This window comes from Salvelinus namaycush, chromosome 14 (genome assembly GCF_016432855.1).
Source record: "Salvelinus namaycush isolate Seneca chromosome 14, SaNama_1.0, whole genome shotgun sequence".
NCBI lineage: Eukaryota > Metazoa > Chordata > Actinopteri > Salmoniformes > Salmonidae > Salvelinus > Salvelinus namaycush.
Genome location: NC_052320.1, coordinates 7,227,711 through 7,241,304, shown reverse-complemented (window position 1 = coordinate 7,241,304; position 13,594 = coordinate 7,227,711). Strand labels below are relative to the sequence as shown.

The following is a 13,594-nucleotide window of genomic DNA, read 5'->3' as shown; positions in this document are numbered from 1 at the left end:
CCCATGATTTTGGAATGAGATGTTCAACGGGCTGTCGTCCACATACATTTGGTCATGTAGTGTAAATGGGCTATAATTTCCCATCAACTTCTGCAAATGTGACCTTTTACTAAAGCTGCAGAGTACACTGTGTGTGTGGTTGTGTTGTTGTGTATACTTCTCTCTGTGTGTGTGGTTGTGTTGTTGTGTATACTTCTCTGTGTGGGTGTGGTTGTGTTGTTGTGTATACTTCTCTGTGTGTGTGTGGTTGTGTTGTTGTGTATACTTCTCTGTGTGGGTGTGGTTGTGTTGTTGTGTATACTTCTCTGTGTGTGTGTGGTTGTGTTGTTGTGTACACTTCTCTGTGTGGGTGTGGTTGTGTTGTTGTGTATACTTCTCTGTGTGGGTGTAGGGGACGTGCTACGCCACTGCTTATAACTATCAGTTAATTATAAGAAATCTAAGATGTGTCAAATAAATTCTATCAGCTCAGGGCTCCAGCTACGCATCTGGTTTGCTAGCGTGCTAGCTAGGTGGCTAGATGTCAAGATCAGTCTTCTTGGGTACAGCAGAGACATTCAGTTCCCTCCTGGATCAAGATCACTGTTGCCTAAAATAGGTTTGTGCGCTGTATAATAACAGTGTGTACCCCGGTATGGTACAGAAATGGTATGATAGTATTAACATCTGGATACAGCCCAACCCTAGCAGGGTACCTATGTGTGCAGCTGTGTGTTTGTGTATTCTAGCATCATCATTAGTCCTCCAGCCCTCCAGGCCTCCAGTCCTCCAGCCCTCCAGGCCTCCAGTCCTCCAGCAGAGCTCTACCCTGGCTGACAGGTCTCCAGGCCTCCAGCCCTCCAGCAGAGCTTTACCCTGGCTGACAGGTCTCCAGGCCTCCAGCCCTCCAGCAGAGCTCTACCCTGGCTGACAGGTCTCCAGGCCTCCAGCCCTCCAGCAGAGCTCTACCCTGGCTGACAGGTCTCCAGGCCTCCAGCCCTCCAGCAGAGCTCTACCCTGGCTGACAGGTCTCCAGCCCTCCAGGCCTCCAGCCCTCCAGCAGAGCTTTACCCTGGCTGACAGGTCTCCAGCCCTCCAGGCCTCCAGCAGAGCTCTACCCTGGCTGACAGGTCTCCAGGCCTCCAGCCCTCCAGCAGAGCTCTACCCTGGCTGACAGGTCTCCAGGCCTCCAGCCCTCCAGCAGAGCTCTACCCTGGCTGACAGGTCTCCAGCCCTCCAGCCCTCCAGCAGAGCTCTACCCTGGCTGACAGGTCTCCAGGCCTCCAGCCCTCCAGCAGAGCTCTACCCTGGCTGACAGGTCTCCAGCCCTCCAGCCCTCCAGCAGAGCTCTACCCTGGCTGACAGGTCTCCAGGCCTCCAGCCCTCCAGCAGAGCTCTACCCTGGCTGACAGGTCTCCAGCCCTCCAGGCCTCCAGCCCTCCAGCAGAGCTCTACCCTGGCTGACAGGTCTCCAGGCCTCCAGCCCTCCAGCAGAGCTTTACCCTGGCTGACAGGTCTCCAGCCCTCCAGGCCTCCAGCCCTCCAGCAGAGCTCTACCCTGGCTGACAGGTCTCCAGGCCTCCAGCCCTCCAGCAGAGCTCTACCCTGGCTGACAGGTCTCCAGCCCTCCAGGCCTCCAGCAGAGCTCTACCCTGGCTGACAGGTCTCCAGCCCTCCAGCCCTCCAGCAGAGCTCTACCCTGGCTGACAGGTCTCCAGGCCTCCAGCCCTCCAGCAGAGCTTTACCCTGGCTGACAGGTCTCCAGCCCTCCAGGCCTCCAGCAGAGCTCTACCCTGGCTGACAGGTCTCCAGCCCTCCAGGCCTCCAGCAGAGCTCTACCCTGGCTGACAGGTCTCCAGCCCTCCAGCCCTCCAGCAGAGCTTTACCCTGGCTGACAGGTCTCCAGGCCTCCAGTCCTCCAGCAGAGCTCTACCCTGGCTGACAGGTCTCCAGCCCTCCAGGCCTCCAGCAGAGCTCTACCCTGGCTGACAGGTCTCCAGCCCTCCAGGCCTCCAGCAGAGCTCTACCCTGGCTGACAGGTCTCCAGCCCTCCAGGCCTCCAGCAGAGCTCTACCCTGGCTGACAGGTCTCCAGCCCTCCAGGCCTCCAGCAGAGCTCTACCCTGGCTGACAGGTCTCCAGCCCTCCAGGCCTCCAGCAGAGCTCTACCCTGGCTGACAGGTCTCCAGCCCTCCAGGCCTCCAGCAGAGCTCTACCCTGGCTGACAGGTCTCCAGCCCTCCAGGCCTCCAGCAGAGCTCTACCCTGGCTGACAGGTCTCCCTGACTGCTTGACACGGATCACTACCAGATGTTCTCTGTATCTGGTAGAACCCCACAGGAAAGATACACACACACAGCTCTCTTTCTACGCCCCCCCCCCCCCCTTCACTCCTCTATTGTTCTTGTTTTGTTTTTCTACCCAGAAGCCAACTTTAAATCTGTAAGAGTTTTAATAAAAGCTGAGAGCACGGTGTTCCTGTTGTTTATGCCTTATTGAGGTGGAGGTAGGATGTGCGTGTGTGTGTCTCTCTCTCTCTCTCTCTCTGTGGTGTCTGTCTGTCTGTGTCTGTGTGTGTGTGTCTGTGCCTGCGTGTGTGTGTGTGTGTGTGTGTGTGTGTGTGTGTGTGTGTGTGTGTGTGTGTGTGTCTGTGTCTGTGTGTGTGTGTGTGTGTGTGTGTGTGTGTGTGTGTGTGTGTGTGTGTGTGTGTGTGTGTGTGTGTGTGTGTGTGTGTGTGTGTGTGTGTGTGTGTGTGCGTGCGTGTGAGAGAGAGAGAGAAGTAGAGGGGGTGTTCTAAGAAGTCTTAACTTTTTCTCTTCCTTTCCTGAAAGAGAAACAGTAAATCTGTCAAAGGAGGGGAGGAAGGAGAGAGAAAAAGAGAGAGATGGAGAATGACAGTGATAGAGGGAGAAGAATAGGAGAGAGGGAGAGAGAGACCCTGAGATGACTGACCTACATACTTTAATACCTCTTTCTCTCTCTCCCTCTCTCCCTCTCTCCCTCTCTTTCCTCTCTTTCCTCTTCTGGCAGTACAGACTGAACCAGTGATCTCCTTCCCTTCTCTCCCATCTGTCTCTGACTGTGTGTAATCCTGCCATCAGAGCCTTATGACTGGCTGCTATAATGAACTGCAGGGGAATGACCCCCTCCCTGGGTCATGTTCAGTAGGGCACACTGTAACAAAACATTTGGAAATCTGTGTTGTTATTGGAAAAGTTCAGATATAGCTCCCTTGTTCCACTCGGTTTCAAACCCTTTTATCAATACTGACCCTGGTAAGAGTCCAGTAGGAATGAGCGCTGGCTCTCTGATGTGTTTTGTCATAGTGTTCACTATCCAGGCCCCCTTACAACCCTGTTCTCTGTTCCAAATGCCATCTATACCATTTGCTGTTGCCGTTCACACAATTCCAATTGTTTGATGTGTAAATGAAAGAGCAAAGCCATTGTTTGGACTCATTTCCTGGAACAGTAGACATCTTCCATTACATTTCTCCTCTCAGTGCTATTTTCTTTTTATCTGTAGTGATTTTCTTTGTAGTATGTTAATGCATCCATCACACAGAACCCTGACTAGGATGTGTCCCAAATGGTACCCTATTCCCTATAGTAGTGCACTATGTAGGAGATAGGGTGCCATTTGGGAAGCAAACTTAACAAACCTTCCCCACTGGACTGCCTCCTATTGATGAACTCTGAGAGGACCTTGAGTTCATCTAGGTGTGTGTGTCTGCGTGTGTATCTGAGACCAAGAAACTATGTTTGATCAGCCAAGCCCGGCAGTGGTGGTGGTGATATGGGATCCTTCGGACGTCCATACTCTAAACCCTAACCTTAACCCCTACCCTTACCTTAACCATAACAACCCTTACCTAAAGGTGAACCCCTTTTAGCCTACCTTTACTATTTAAAAAGTCAACTTCAATGGGTGGTAGGGACGTCCCAAGGATTCCGGATAGAACGGACCCTGAGAGATGTTTCATACCCAGGTCTGTATCAGGCGCCATGGAAACAAAGCCTTGTGTTGTACCCATGTCACCTACCGGTCTGTTTTTCGTCAGAGGAAATCATTAGACTCTCCCCTGTCCTCATATACACTGAGCAGCAACAGCTAATGCCTTCTATAGATTATCAATAGAGTTATTCATCAGTTCATCAGTCTGATTGATTGTGTTTTTTTAAGGTTGGATAAGTTGACTGTGTAATCTGTGACCATGTTGAGAAGATTGTATGGCTGTATCTACCTAGTTTAGCCTCTTAGACCTAGGCATTTGCTCAGGGGCCTAACACCAGTTGTCAGGTTTCAGGCAAGGTTTGTCAACACGCAAACATGGTTTACTGAACCACCTCTGTTACACAGGGCTGTGTGTTGGGACAGACTCGTGTGTGTGTGTATTTGTTTGTTTGTTTGAGTGTGTGTGTGTGTGAGAGGTCTGTATGTGTGTCTGTGGTTTGACTCACCTGTGTGTTGGCAAGTGCAGTACAGCCCTGTAGTGAGTCAGCCAGGTAGCTGGGAGAGTTTAGGGTTGCTGAGGAAAGCTCCTCAGGACTGGCCAACCTATACCTGCACTCCTACAACACACACACACACACACACACACACACACACACACACACACACACACACACACACACACACACACACACACACACACACACACACACACACACACACACACACACACACACACACACACACACACACACACACACACAGAGGGAGAACATCATTACTCAACAAAACAACAACATAAACATCAACAACACATTAAATCCTTGCAACACTGTGACTTTCAGAAACATCCCCAGGAGTGAGATAGCAGAATCACCATCTCCAGGGCTGTTATTATATAACTAACTAGCATTATGACTGTAATCACACTGTGACTATCCACCATGTGTACATCATGTGGGTAAACTATGGGTAAACCATGCAGCAGTCAACTGTGTTGGTATTCATTGGTTAGGTACTGTACTGTCAATGGGCTGCGGTTGGGCAAGCTGTTGGTAGATATTTACACAGAAAAGGTAGTTGATCTCGATCTTATATGTAGATATTTGCTCAGGAATAGTAATCTCTTTAACTAAGACCGTCGCCAAAACTAAGACAGTTCTGCCGAGTTGTTCTGCCAAGAAACAGAGGAAGGCTCCACACCACTCTCTAACTTGAATATATTGCTTAGTTAATTTCAGATTCTTTTATTTTGCTCTGTTGTAGCTTTGTCAACTATGTGTGTGTTTTCTATACCTGTTTGCTCCTCTCCCTGTAGGCTTTACAGACACTCCCGACCCCTTGGTTGCAATCCTTCTAATTTAGTGAACCCTGCACGCAAAACCTATGTGGAATTCCTGCCGATCTGCGGTCCAGAACGCCTAGTTCATCTGAGCAGTATGCTGCGCATCCCTTGACGTCGCAGTGGTGGCACGTCTAGTCATTTCTCCTAACTGGAGATTTTCTCACCAGTCCATCTTCTCATGTGAATTCCATGCTGTCACTTGTCACTTGTCCACTTAACCTGATGAGGACAGAGGGCGCTGTTTTCACTTTGGGGAAAAAACGTGCCCAATTTAAACGGCCTCGTACTCAATTCTTGCTCGTACAATATGCATATTATTATTACTATTGGATAGAAAACACTCTCTAGTTTCTAAAACCGTTTGAATTATATCTGTGAGTAAAACAGAACTCATTTGGCACAAACTTCCTGACCAGGAAGTGGAAAATCTGAAATCGATGCTCTCTTCTGGGTCCTGCCTATAAATGGGCATGATACCTATTAGTATACATGCACGTCATACACCTTCCCCTGGATGTCAAGATGCAGTGAGAGAAGAAATGGAGTGTTTATCTTGGTCTGAGATGGAATACGTCCTCTTGGAATGACGTGTCACCCATTTCATGTTTTCAGGAAGGCGCGAAGTTGGACCTGGATTTGCCTTCTGAATAGCTGTCGTTATAGGCGACTACTATCTCCGGCTTTGATTTTATTTGATACATGTGACAATATCATCGTAAAGTATGTTTTTTCAATATAGTTTTATTAGATTTTTGAAATTTATTCGGGACGTTAGGCGTGTTGCGTTGTGTGCCTTTGTTCAGAAAGGAGAGCTTCGCGCCACTTGGCTAGTGCGCTTGCTAATTCAAGAGGGAAAATGGACGTTCTAAATCCAAACAACGATTGTTCTTGACAAAGGACACCTTGTACAACATTCTGATGGAAGATCAGCAAAAGTAGGACCCATTTTATGATGTTATTTCATATATCTGTCGAACTGTGTACTATAAGTTTTGCGCCCAGGTTTTGGGCACTCGGTCGACATAACGTAAGCCTTATGTGGTAATGAAGTTATTTTTAGAATTCTAACACGGCGATTGCATTAAGAACTAGTGTATCTATCATTTCCTATACAACATGTATTTTTTAGTTATGTTTATGAATAGCTATTTGGTCAGAATATGTGTGTCAGAAAAAGTGTCAGAAAAAAATCCGGACGTTGTGGGACAAAATAGCTACGTTAGCACAATGTATAACCACTGATTTCAGCTCTAAATATGCACATTTTCGAACAAAACATAAGTGTATGTATAACCTGATGTTATAGGACTGTCATCTGATGAACCTTATCAAGGTTAGTCAAAAATTATATATCTTTTGCTGGTGTGTCACGATCGCTAACTTTTACTGCTGGGAAATGGCTTGTGTTTCTGGCTATTGTGGTAAGCTAATATAACGCTATATTGTGTTTTCGCTGTAAAACACTTAAGAAATCGGAAATATTTGCTGGATTCACAAGATGCTTGTCTTTCATTTGCTGTACACTATGTATTTTTCAGAAATGTTTTATGATGAGTATTTAGGTATTTGACGTTGGTGTCTGTAATTATTCTGGCTGCTTTCGGTGCAATTTCTGATTGTAGCTGCAATGTAAACTATGATTTATACCTGAAATATGCACATTTTTCGAACAAAACATAGATTTATTGAATAACATGTTATAAGACTGTCATCTGATGAAGTTGTTTGTTGGTTAGTTTGGTTGGTTCTTGGTTAGTTAGGTTGGCTTTGTGCATGCTACCTGTGCTGTGAAAAATGTCTGTCCTTTTTTGTATTTGGTGGTGAGCTAACATAAATATACATGCTGTTTTCGCTGTAAAACATTTAAAAAATCGGACATGTTGGCTGGGTTCACAAGATGTGTACCTTTCATTTGCTGTATTGGACTTGTTAATGTGTGAAAGTTAAATATTTCTAAAAAATATATTTTGAATTTCGCGCTCTGCCTTTTCAGTGGAATGTGGGAGGAGTTCCGCTGGCGGAACGATGGAGCAGTAAAGGATAACCCTTTCCCAGTCCCCTCCAACTCACAAGGCAGACAATACGGTTGACCTCATCTTTACTAGAGGCTGTTCACCTACTACCCCCCCCAGGTCTCTGATCACTACTTTTTTTTGTTGTTTCCTTTTCTGTCTCCTTTCCTCCAACCCTAACCACTCAGCCCCTACCCAGATGGTCATGTTGTTTCCTTTTCTGTCTCCTTTCCTCCAACCCTAACCACTCAGCCCCTACCCAGATGGTCATGCTGTTTCCTTTTCTGTCTCCTTTCCTCCAACCCTAACCACTCAGCCCCTACCCAGATGGTCATGTGCCATCACAATCTTCACTCTCGCTCTCCCATTACTCTCTGCTCTTCTATCCTATCATCTCTGCCTTCTGCTAAATCCTTCTCCCTCCTGTCTCCGGATTCTGCCTCTTTGACCCTACTCTCCTCCCTTTTCGCATCCTATGACTCGTACTGTCCCCTTTCCTCCCGGCCTGCTCGGGCCTCCCCTCCTGCTCCGTGGCTGAGTTTCATTACAAACTTACAGAACAGGGCTGCAGGCAGCTGAGCGGAAATGGAGGAAAACAAATCTTCCAGAGGACCTATCATCCTTTTACCCCCTCCTCTCTACCTCCTCTTCCTCTGTATCTGCTGCTAAAGCCACTTTATATCACTACATTTCAAGTTTCTGCCTCTAACCCTAGGAAACTATTTTCCACCTTCTCCTCCCTCCTTAATCCTCCACCCGTTCCCTCCTCTCTCTCTGCGGATGACTTTGTCAACCACTTTGAAAAGAAGGTTGACGACATCCGCTCCTCATTCAATCAGCCTATTGTTAATAGGCCTATCTTGTGATAAAGATATTAAGGGATTTCCACACATTATACTGATGAGTTCACTTATGAGGTCCATTTCAAATCTGTCAGTACCCATAGTCCCAATAGTCCCAATGTAGAGTAGCTAGTCCTCATTGTATGTACCCTGTATGTACAGTACCCGTCACAAGTTTGGACACACCTACTCATTCAAGAGTTTTTCTTTATTTTTACTATTTTCTACATTGTAGAATAATAGTGAAGACATCAAAACTATGAAATAACACATATGGAATCATGTAGTAACCAAAAAAGTGTTACACCCTTTGCCTTGATGACAGCTTTGCACACTCTTGGCATTCTCTTAACCAGCTTCACCTGGAATGCTTTTCTAACAGTCTTGAAGGAGTTCCCACATTAGGTGAGCACTTGTTGGCTGCTTTTCCTTCACTCTGCGTTTTTTTGGGTTACTCCATATGTGTTATTTCATAGTTTGATAGTTTTGTCTTCACTATTATTCTAAAGAAAAACCCTTTAATGAGTAGGTGTGTCCAAACTTTTGACTGGTACTGTATGTACTTGTATGTAATGTAGGTGTTTGTATCCCTAGTGTTCTCTACCTTTACAAAGGTTAAACTGGTGCTTAGCAATGCCTCTCCACTCACCATCTCGTTGTGTGTGATGGGTAGTATGGTGGTGAGGTGGTCCTCTGATCCTAGGGGTCTGCCAAGCCCTCCCAGGCCCAGGTCATGACTGTGCCTAGAGGGGGGAATAGGAGGAGGGGATTTGCTTCCCCCATCCAACTTCCTGACCTGCCGCTCCCCCTTGGAGCTGGCTGAGATGTTGACGGCCCCAGCGCTGAGCTTGCGGACTGGATTGGTCAGCCACTTCTTCAAGGTGCTTACGGAACGTCGCGAGCCTGGGGAGCTGGGTGCGGAGCTACAGGACACCGTCAGGGTCGGAGGCAGGGACGCCACGGAGGTGGAGATGCTACCCTCGCTGCCTGCCGCTGAGTATGAGTCTGGAGGGAGGGAGAGGAGGGAGAGAGAACAAGAGAGATGGAGGGAGGGGGCAAAGGTCACATAAGAGCTCAAGAGAAGAGGAATGATAACTCGAATGGATAGACGAATGGAAGTTAAACTAAGGCAAAGGGCAGCAGTGGACACACAGCAGCAGACACATATTTTTGGTGCAGAACTAGAGCAGGAAAAATACGCTAGCTTAACAATGGATGATCATAGAGCTGGGTGACCACAGAGCTGGGTGACCATAGAGCTGGATGACCACAGATCTGGGTGATCATAGAGCTGGATGCCCATAGAGCTGGGTGACCATAGAGCTGGGTGACCATAGAGCTGGATGACCACAGAGCTGGATGACCATAGAGCTGGACGAACATAGAGCTGGATGACCATAGAGCTGGATGACCATAGAGCTGGATGACCATAGAGCTGGATGACCACAGATCTGGGTGATCATAGAGCTGGATGACCATAGAGCTGGACGAACATAGAGCTGGATGACCATAGAGCTGGACGAACATAGAGCTGGATGACCATAGAGCTGGATGACCATAGAGCTGGATGACCATAGAGCTGGATGACCATAGAGCTGGATGACCATAGAGCTGGATTACCACAGATCTGGGTGATCATAGAGCTGGATGACCACAGATCTGGGTGATCATAGAGCTGGATGACCATAGACCTGGACTAGAGGGATGGAAAGGAGACCCCTCTCTCCCCTCTCCCTCAAAAGTAACTCTCCCCTCTCTCCCCTTCCCTCAACAGTAACCCCCCCCCCTCTCCCCCACCCCTCCCTCAACAGTAACACTCCCCTCTCTCCCCCTCCCTCTACAGTAACACTCCCCTCTCTTCTCCCCCTCCCTCAACAGTAACTCTCCCCTCTCTCCCCCTCCTTCATCAGTAACTCTCCCCTCTCTCCCCCTCCCTCAACAGTAACTCTCCCCTTTCTCCCCTTCCTCAACAGTAACTCTCCCTCTCCCCCCCCTCAACAGTAACTCTCCCTCAACAGTAACTCTCCCTCTCTCCCCCTCCCTCAACAGTAACTCTCCCTCTCTCCCCCTCCCTCAACAGTAACTATCCCCTTTCAGCTCCGCCCTCAACAGTAACTCTCCCTCTCTCCCCCTCCCTCATCAGTAACTCTCCCTCTCTCACCCTCCCTCAACATTAACTCTCCCTCTCTCCCCCTCCCTCAACAATAACTCTCTCCTCTCTCGCCCTCCCTCATCAGTAACTCTCCCCTCTCTCAACAGTAACTCTCCCCCTCCCTCAACAGTAACTCTCCCTCTCTCCCCCTCCCTCAACAGTAACTCTCCCTCTCTCCCCCTCCCTCAACAGTTACTCTCCCCTCTCTCCCCCTTCCTCAACACTAACTCTCCTCCCTCAACAGTAACTCTCCCCTCTCTCCCCCTCCCTCAACAGTAACTCTCCCCTCTCTCTCCCTCCCTCAACAGTAACTCTCCCCTCTCTCCCCCTTCCTCAACAGGAATTATCCCCTCTCTCCCCCTTACTCAACAGTAACTCTCCCCTCTCTCCCATTCCTCAACAGTAACTCTCTCCTCTCTCCCCCTCCCTCAACAGTAACTCTCTCCTCTCTCCCCCTCCCTCATCAGTAACTCTCCCCCTTCCTCAACAGTAACTCTCCTCCCTCAACAGTAACTCTCCCCTCTCTCCCCCTTCCTCAACAGTAACTCTCCCCTCCCTCATCACTAACTCTCCTCCTCCCTCAACAGTAACTCTCCCCTCTCTCGCCCTCCCTCATCAGTAACTCTCCCCCTTCCTCAACAGTAACTCTCCTCCCTCAACAGTAACTCTCCCCTCTCTCGCCCTCCCTCATCGGTAACTCTCCCCCTCCCTCAACAGTAACTCTCCACTCTCCCGCCCTCACGAAACAGTACTAAACAGTAACTCTCCCCCTCCCTCAACAGTAACTCTCCCCCTCACTCAACAGTAACTCTCCACTCTCTCCCCCTACCTCAACAGAAACTCTCCACTCTCTCAACAGTAACTCTCCCCTCCCTCAACAGTAACTCTCCTCTCTCCCCTTCCCTCAACAGTAACTCTCCCCTTTCTCAACAGTAACTCTCCCCCTCCCTCAACAGTAACTCTCCCCCTCCCTCAACAGTAACTCTCCCCTTTCTCAACAGTAACTCTCCCCCTCCCTCAACAGTAACTCTCCCCCTCCCTCAACAGTAACTCTCCCCTCCCTCAACAGTAACTCTCCCCCTCCCTCAACAGTAACTCTCCCCTCTCTCCCCCTCCCTCAACAGTAACCCCCCCCCCTCTCCCCCACCCCTCCCTCAACAGTAACACTCCCCTCTCTCCCCCTCCCTCTACAGTAACTCTCCCCTTTCTCCCCCTTCCTCAACAGTAACTCTCCCTCTCCCCCCCCCTCAACAGAACTCTCCCTCAACAGTAACTCTCCCTTTCTCCCCCGCCCTCAACAGTAACTCTCCCTCTCTCCCCCTCCCTCATCAGTAACTCTCCCTCTCTCCCCCTCCCTCAACATTAACTCTCCCTCTCTCCCCCTCCCTCAACAATAACTCTCTCCTCTCTCGCCCTCCCTCATCAGTAACTCTCCCCTCTCTCAACAGTAACTCTCCCTTTCTCCCCCCCCCTCAACAGTAACTCTCCCTCTCTCCCCCTCCCTCATCAGTAACTCTCCCACTCTCCCCCTCCCTCAACAGTAACTCTCCCTCTCTCCCCCTCCCTCAACAGTAACTCTCCCTCTCTCCCACTCCCTCAACAGTTACTCTCCCCTCTCTCCCCCTTCCTCAACACTAACTCTCCTCCCTCAACAGTAACTCTCCCCTCTCTCCCCCTCCCTCAACAGTAACTCTCCCCTCTCTCCCCCTCCCTCAACAGTAACTCTCCCCTCTCTCTCCCCCTTCCTCAACAGGAATTATCCCCTCTCTCCCCCTTACTCAACAGTAACTCTCCCCTCTCTCCCATTCCTCAACAGTAACTCTCCCCTCTCCACTCCCTCAACAGTAACTCTCTCCTCTCTCCCCCTCCCTCAACAGTAACTCTCCCCTCTCTCGCCCTCCCTCATCAGTAACTCTCCCCCGCCCTCAACAGTAACTCTCCTTCTCTCCCCCGTAACTCTCCCCTCTCTCAACAGTAACTCTCCCCTCCCTCATCACTAACTCTCCTCCTCCCTCATCAGTAACTCTCCCCCTTCCTCAACAGTAACTCTCCTCCCTCAACAGTAACTCTCCCCTCTCTCCCCCTTCCTCAACAGTAACTCTCCCCTCCCTCATCACTAACTCTCCTCCTCCCTCAACAGTAACTCTCCCCTCTCTCGCCCTCCCTCATCAGTAACTCTCCCCCTTCCTCAACAGTAACTCTCCTCCCTCAACAGTAACTCTCCCCTCTCTCGCCCTCCCTCATCGGTAACTCTCCCCCTCCCTCAACAGTAACTCTCCCCCTCCCTCAACAGTATGTCTCCACTCTCCCGCCCTCACTAAACAGTAACTCTCCCCCTCTCTCAACAGTAACTCTCCCCTCCCTCAACAGTAACTCTCCTCTCTCCCCTTCCCTCAACAGTAACTCTCCCCTTTCTCAACAGTAACTCTCCCCCTCCCTCAACAGTAACTCTCCCCCTCCCTCAACAGTAACTCTCCCCTTTCTCAACAGTAACTCTCCCCCTCCCTCAACAGTAACTCTCCCCCTCCCTCAACAGTAACTCTCCCCTCCCTCAACAGTAACTCTCCCCCTCCCTCAACAGTAACTCTCCCCTCTCTCCCCCTCCCTCAACAGTAACCCCCCCCCCCCCCCTCTCCCCCACCCCTCCCTCAACAGTAACACTCCCCTCTCTCCCCCTCCCTCTACAGTAACACTCCCCTCTCTTCTCCCCCTCCCTCAACAGTTACTCTCCCCTCTCTCCCCCTCCTTCATCAGTAACTCTCCCTTCTCTCCCCCTCCCTCTACAGTAACACTCCCCTCTCTCCCCCTCCCTCAACAGTAACTCTCCCCTCTCTCCCCCTCCTTCATCAGTAACTCTCTCTTCTCTCCCCCTCCCTCTACAGTAACACTCCCCTCTCTCCCCCTCCCTCAACAGTAACTCTCCCCTTTCTCCCCCTTCCTCAACAGTAACTCTCCCCCCCCCCCCTCAACAGAACTCTCCCTCAACAGTAACTCTCCCTCTCTCCCCCGCCCTCAACAGTAACTCTCCCTCTCTCCCCCTCCCTCATCAGTAACTCTCCCTCTCTCCCCCTCCCTCAACATTAACTCTCCCTCTCTCCCCCTCCCTCAACAATAACTCTCTCCTCTCTCGCCCTCCCTCATCAGTAACTCTCCCCTCTCTCAACAGTAACTCTCCCCCTCCCTCAACAGTAACTCTCCCTCTCTCCCCCTCCCTCAACAGTAACTCTCCCTCTCTCCCCCTCCCTCAACAGTAACTCTCCCCTCTCTCCCCCTTCCTCAACAGGAATTCTCCCCTCTCTCCCCCTTACTCAACAG

General features: G+C 49.9%; 1 protein-coding gene across 1 annotated transcript in view; it reads right to left on the bottom strand.

Annotated features, from left to right (window-relative positions):
- The window catches only part of LOC120059584 (rho guanine nucleotide exchange factor 25-like), a 78,946-nt gene that overhangs the window by 25,255 nt on the left and 40,097 nt on the right, over nucleotides 1-13,594 (bottom strand). The window contains exons 3-4 of the mRNA XM_039008715.1: nucleotides 8,777-9,132; nucleotides 4,438-4,548 (exon numbers count right to left, since the gene is read on the bottom strand). Of these exons, the coding sequence (XP_038864643.1) occupies nucleotides 4,438-4,548; nucleotides 8,777-9,132 (467 nt within the window). The remainder of the gene's footprint in view (nucleotides 1-4,437; nucleotides 4,549-8,776; nucleotides 9,133-13,594) is intronic.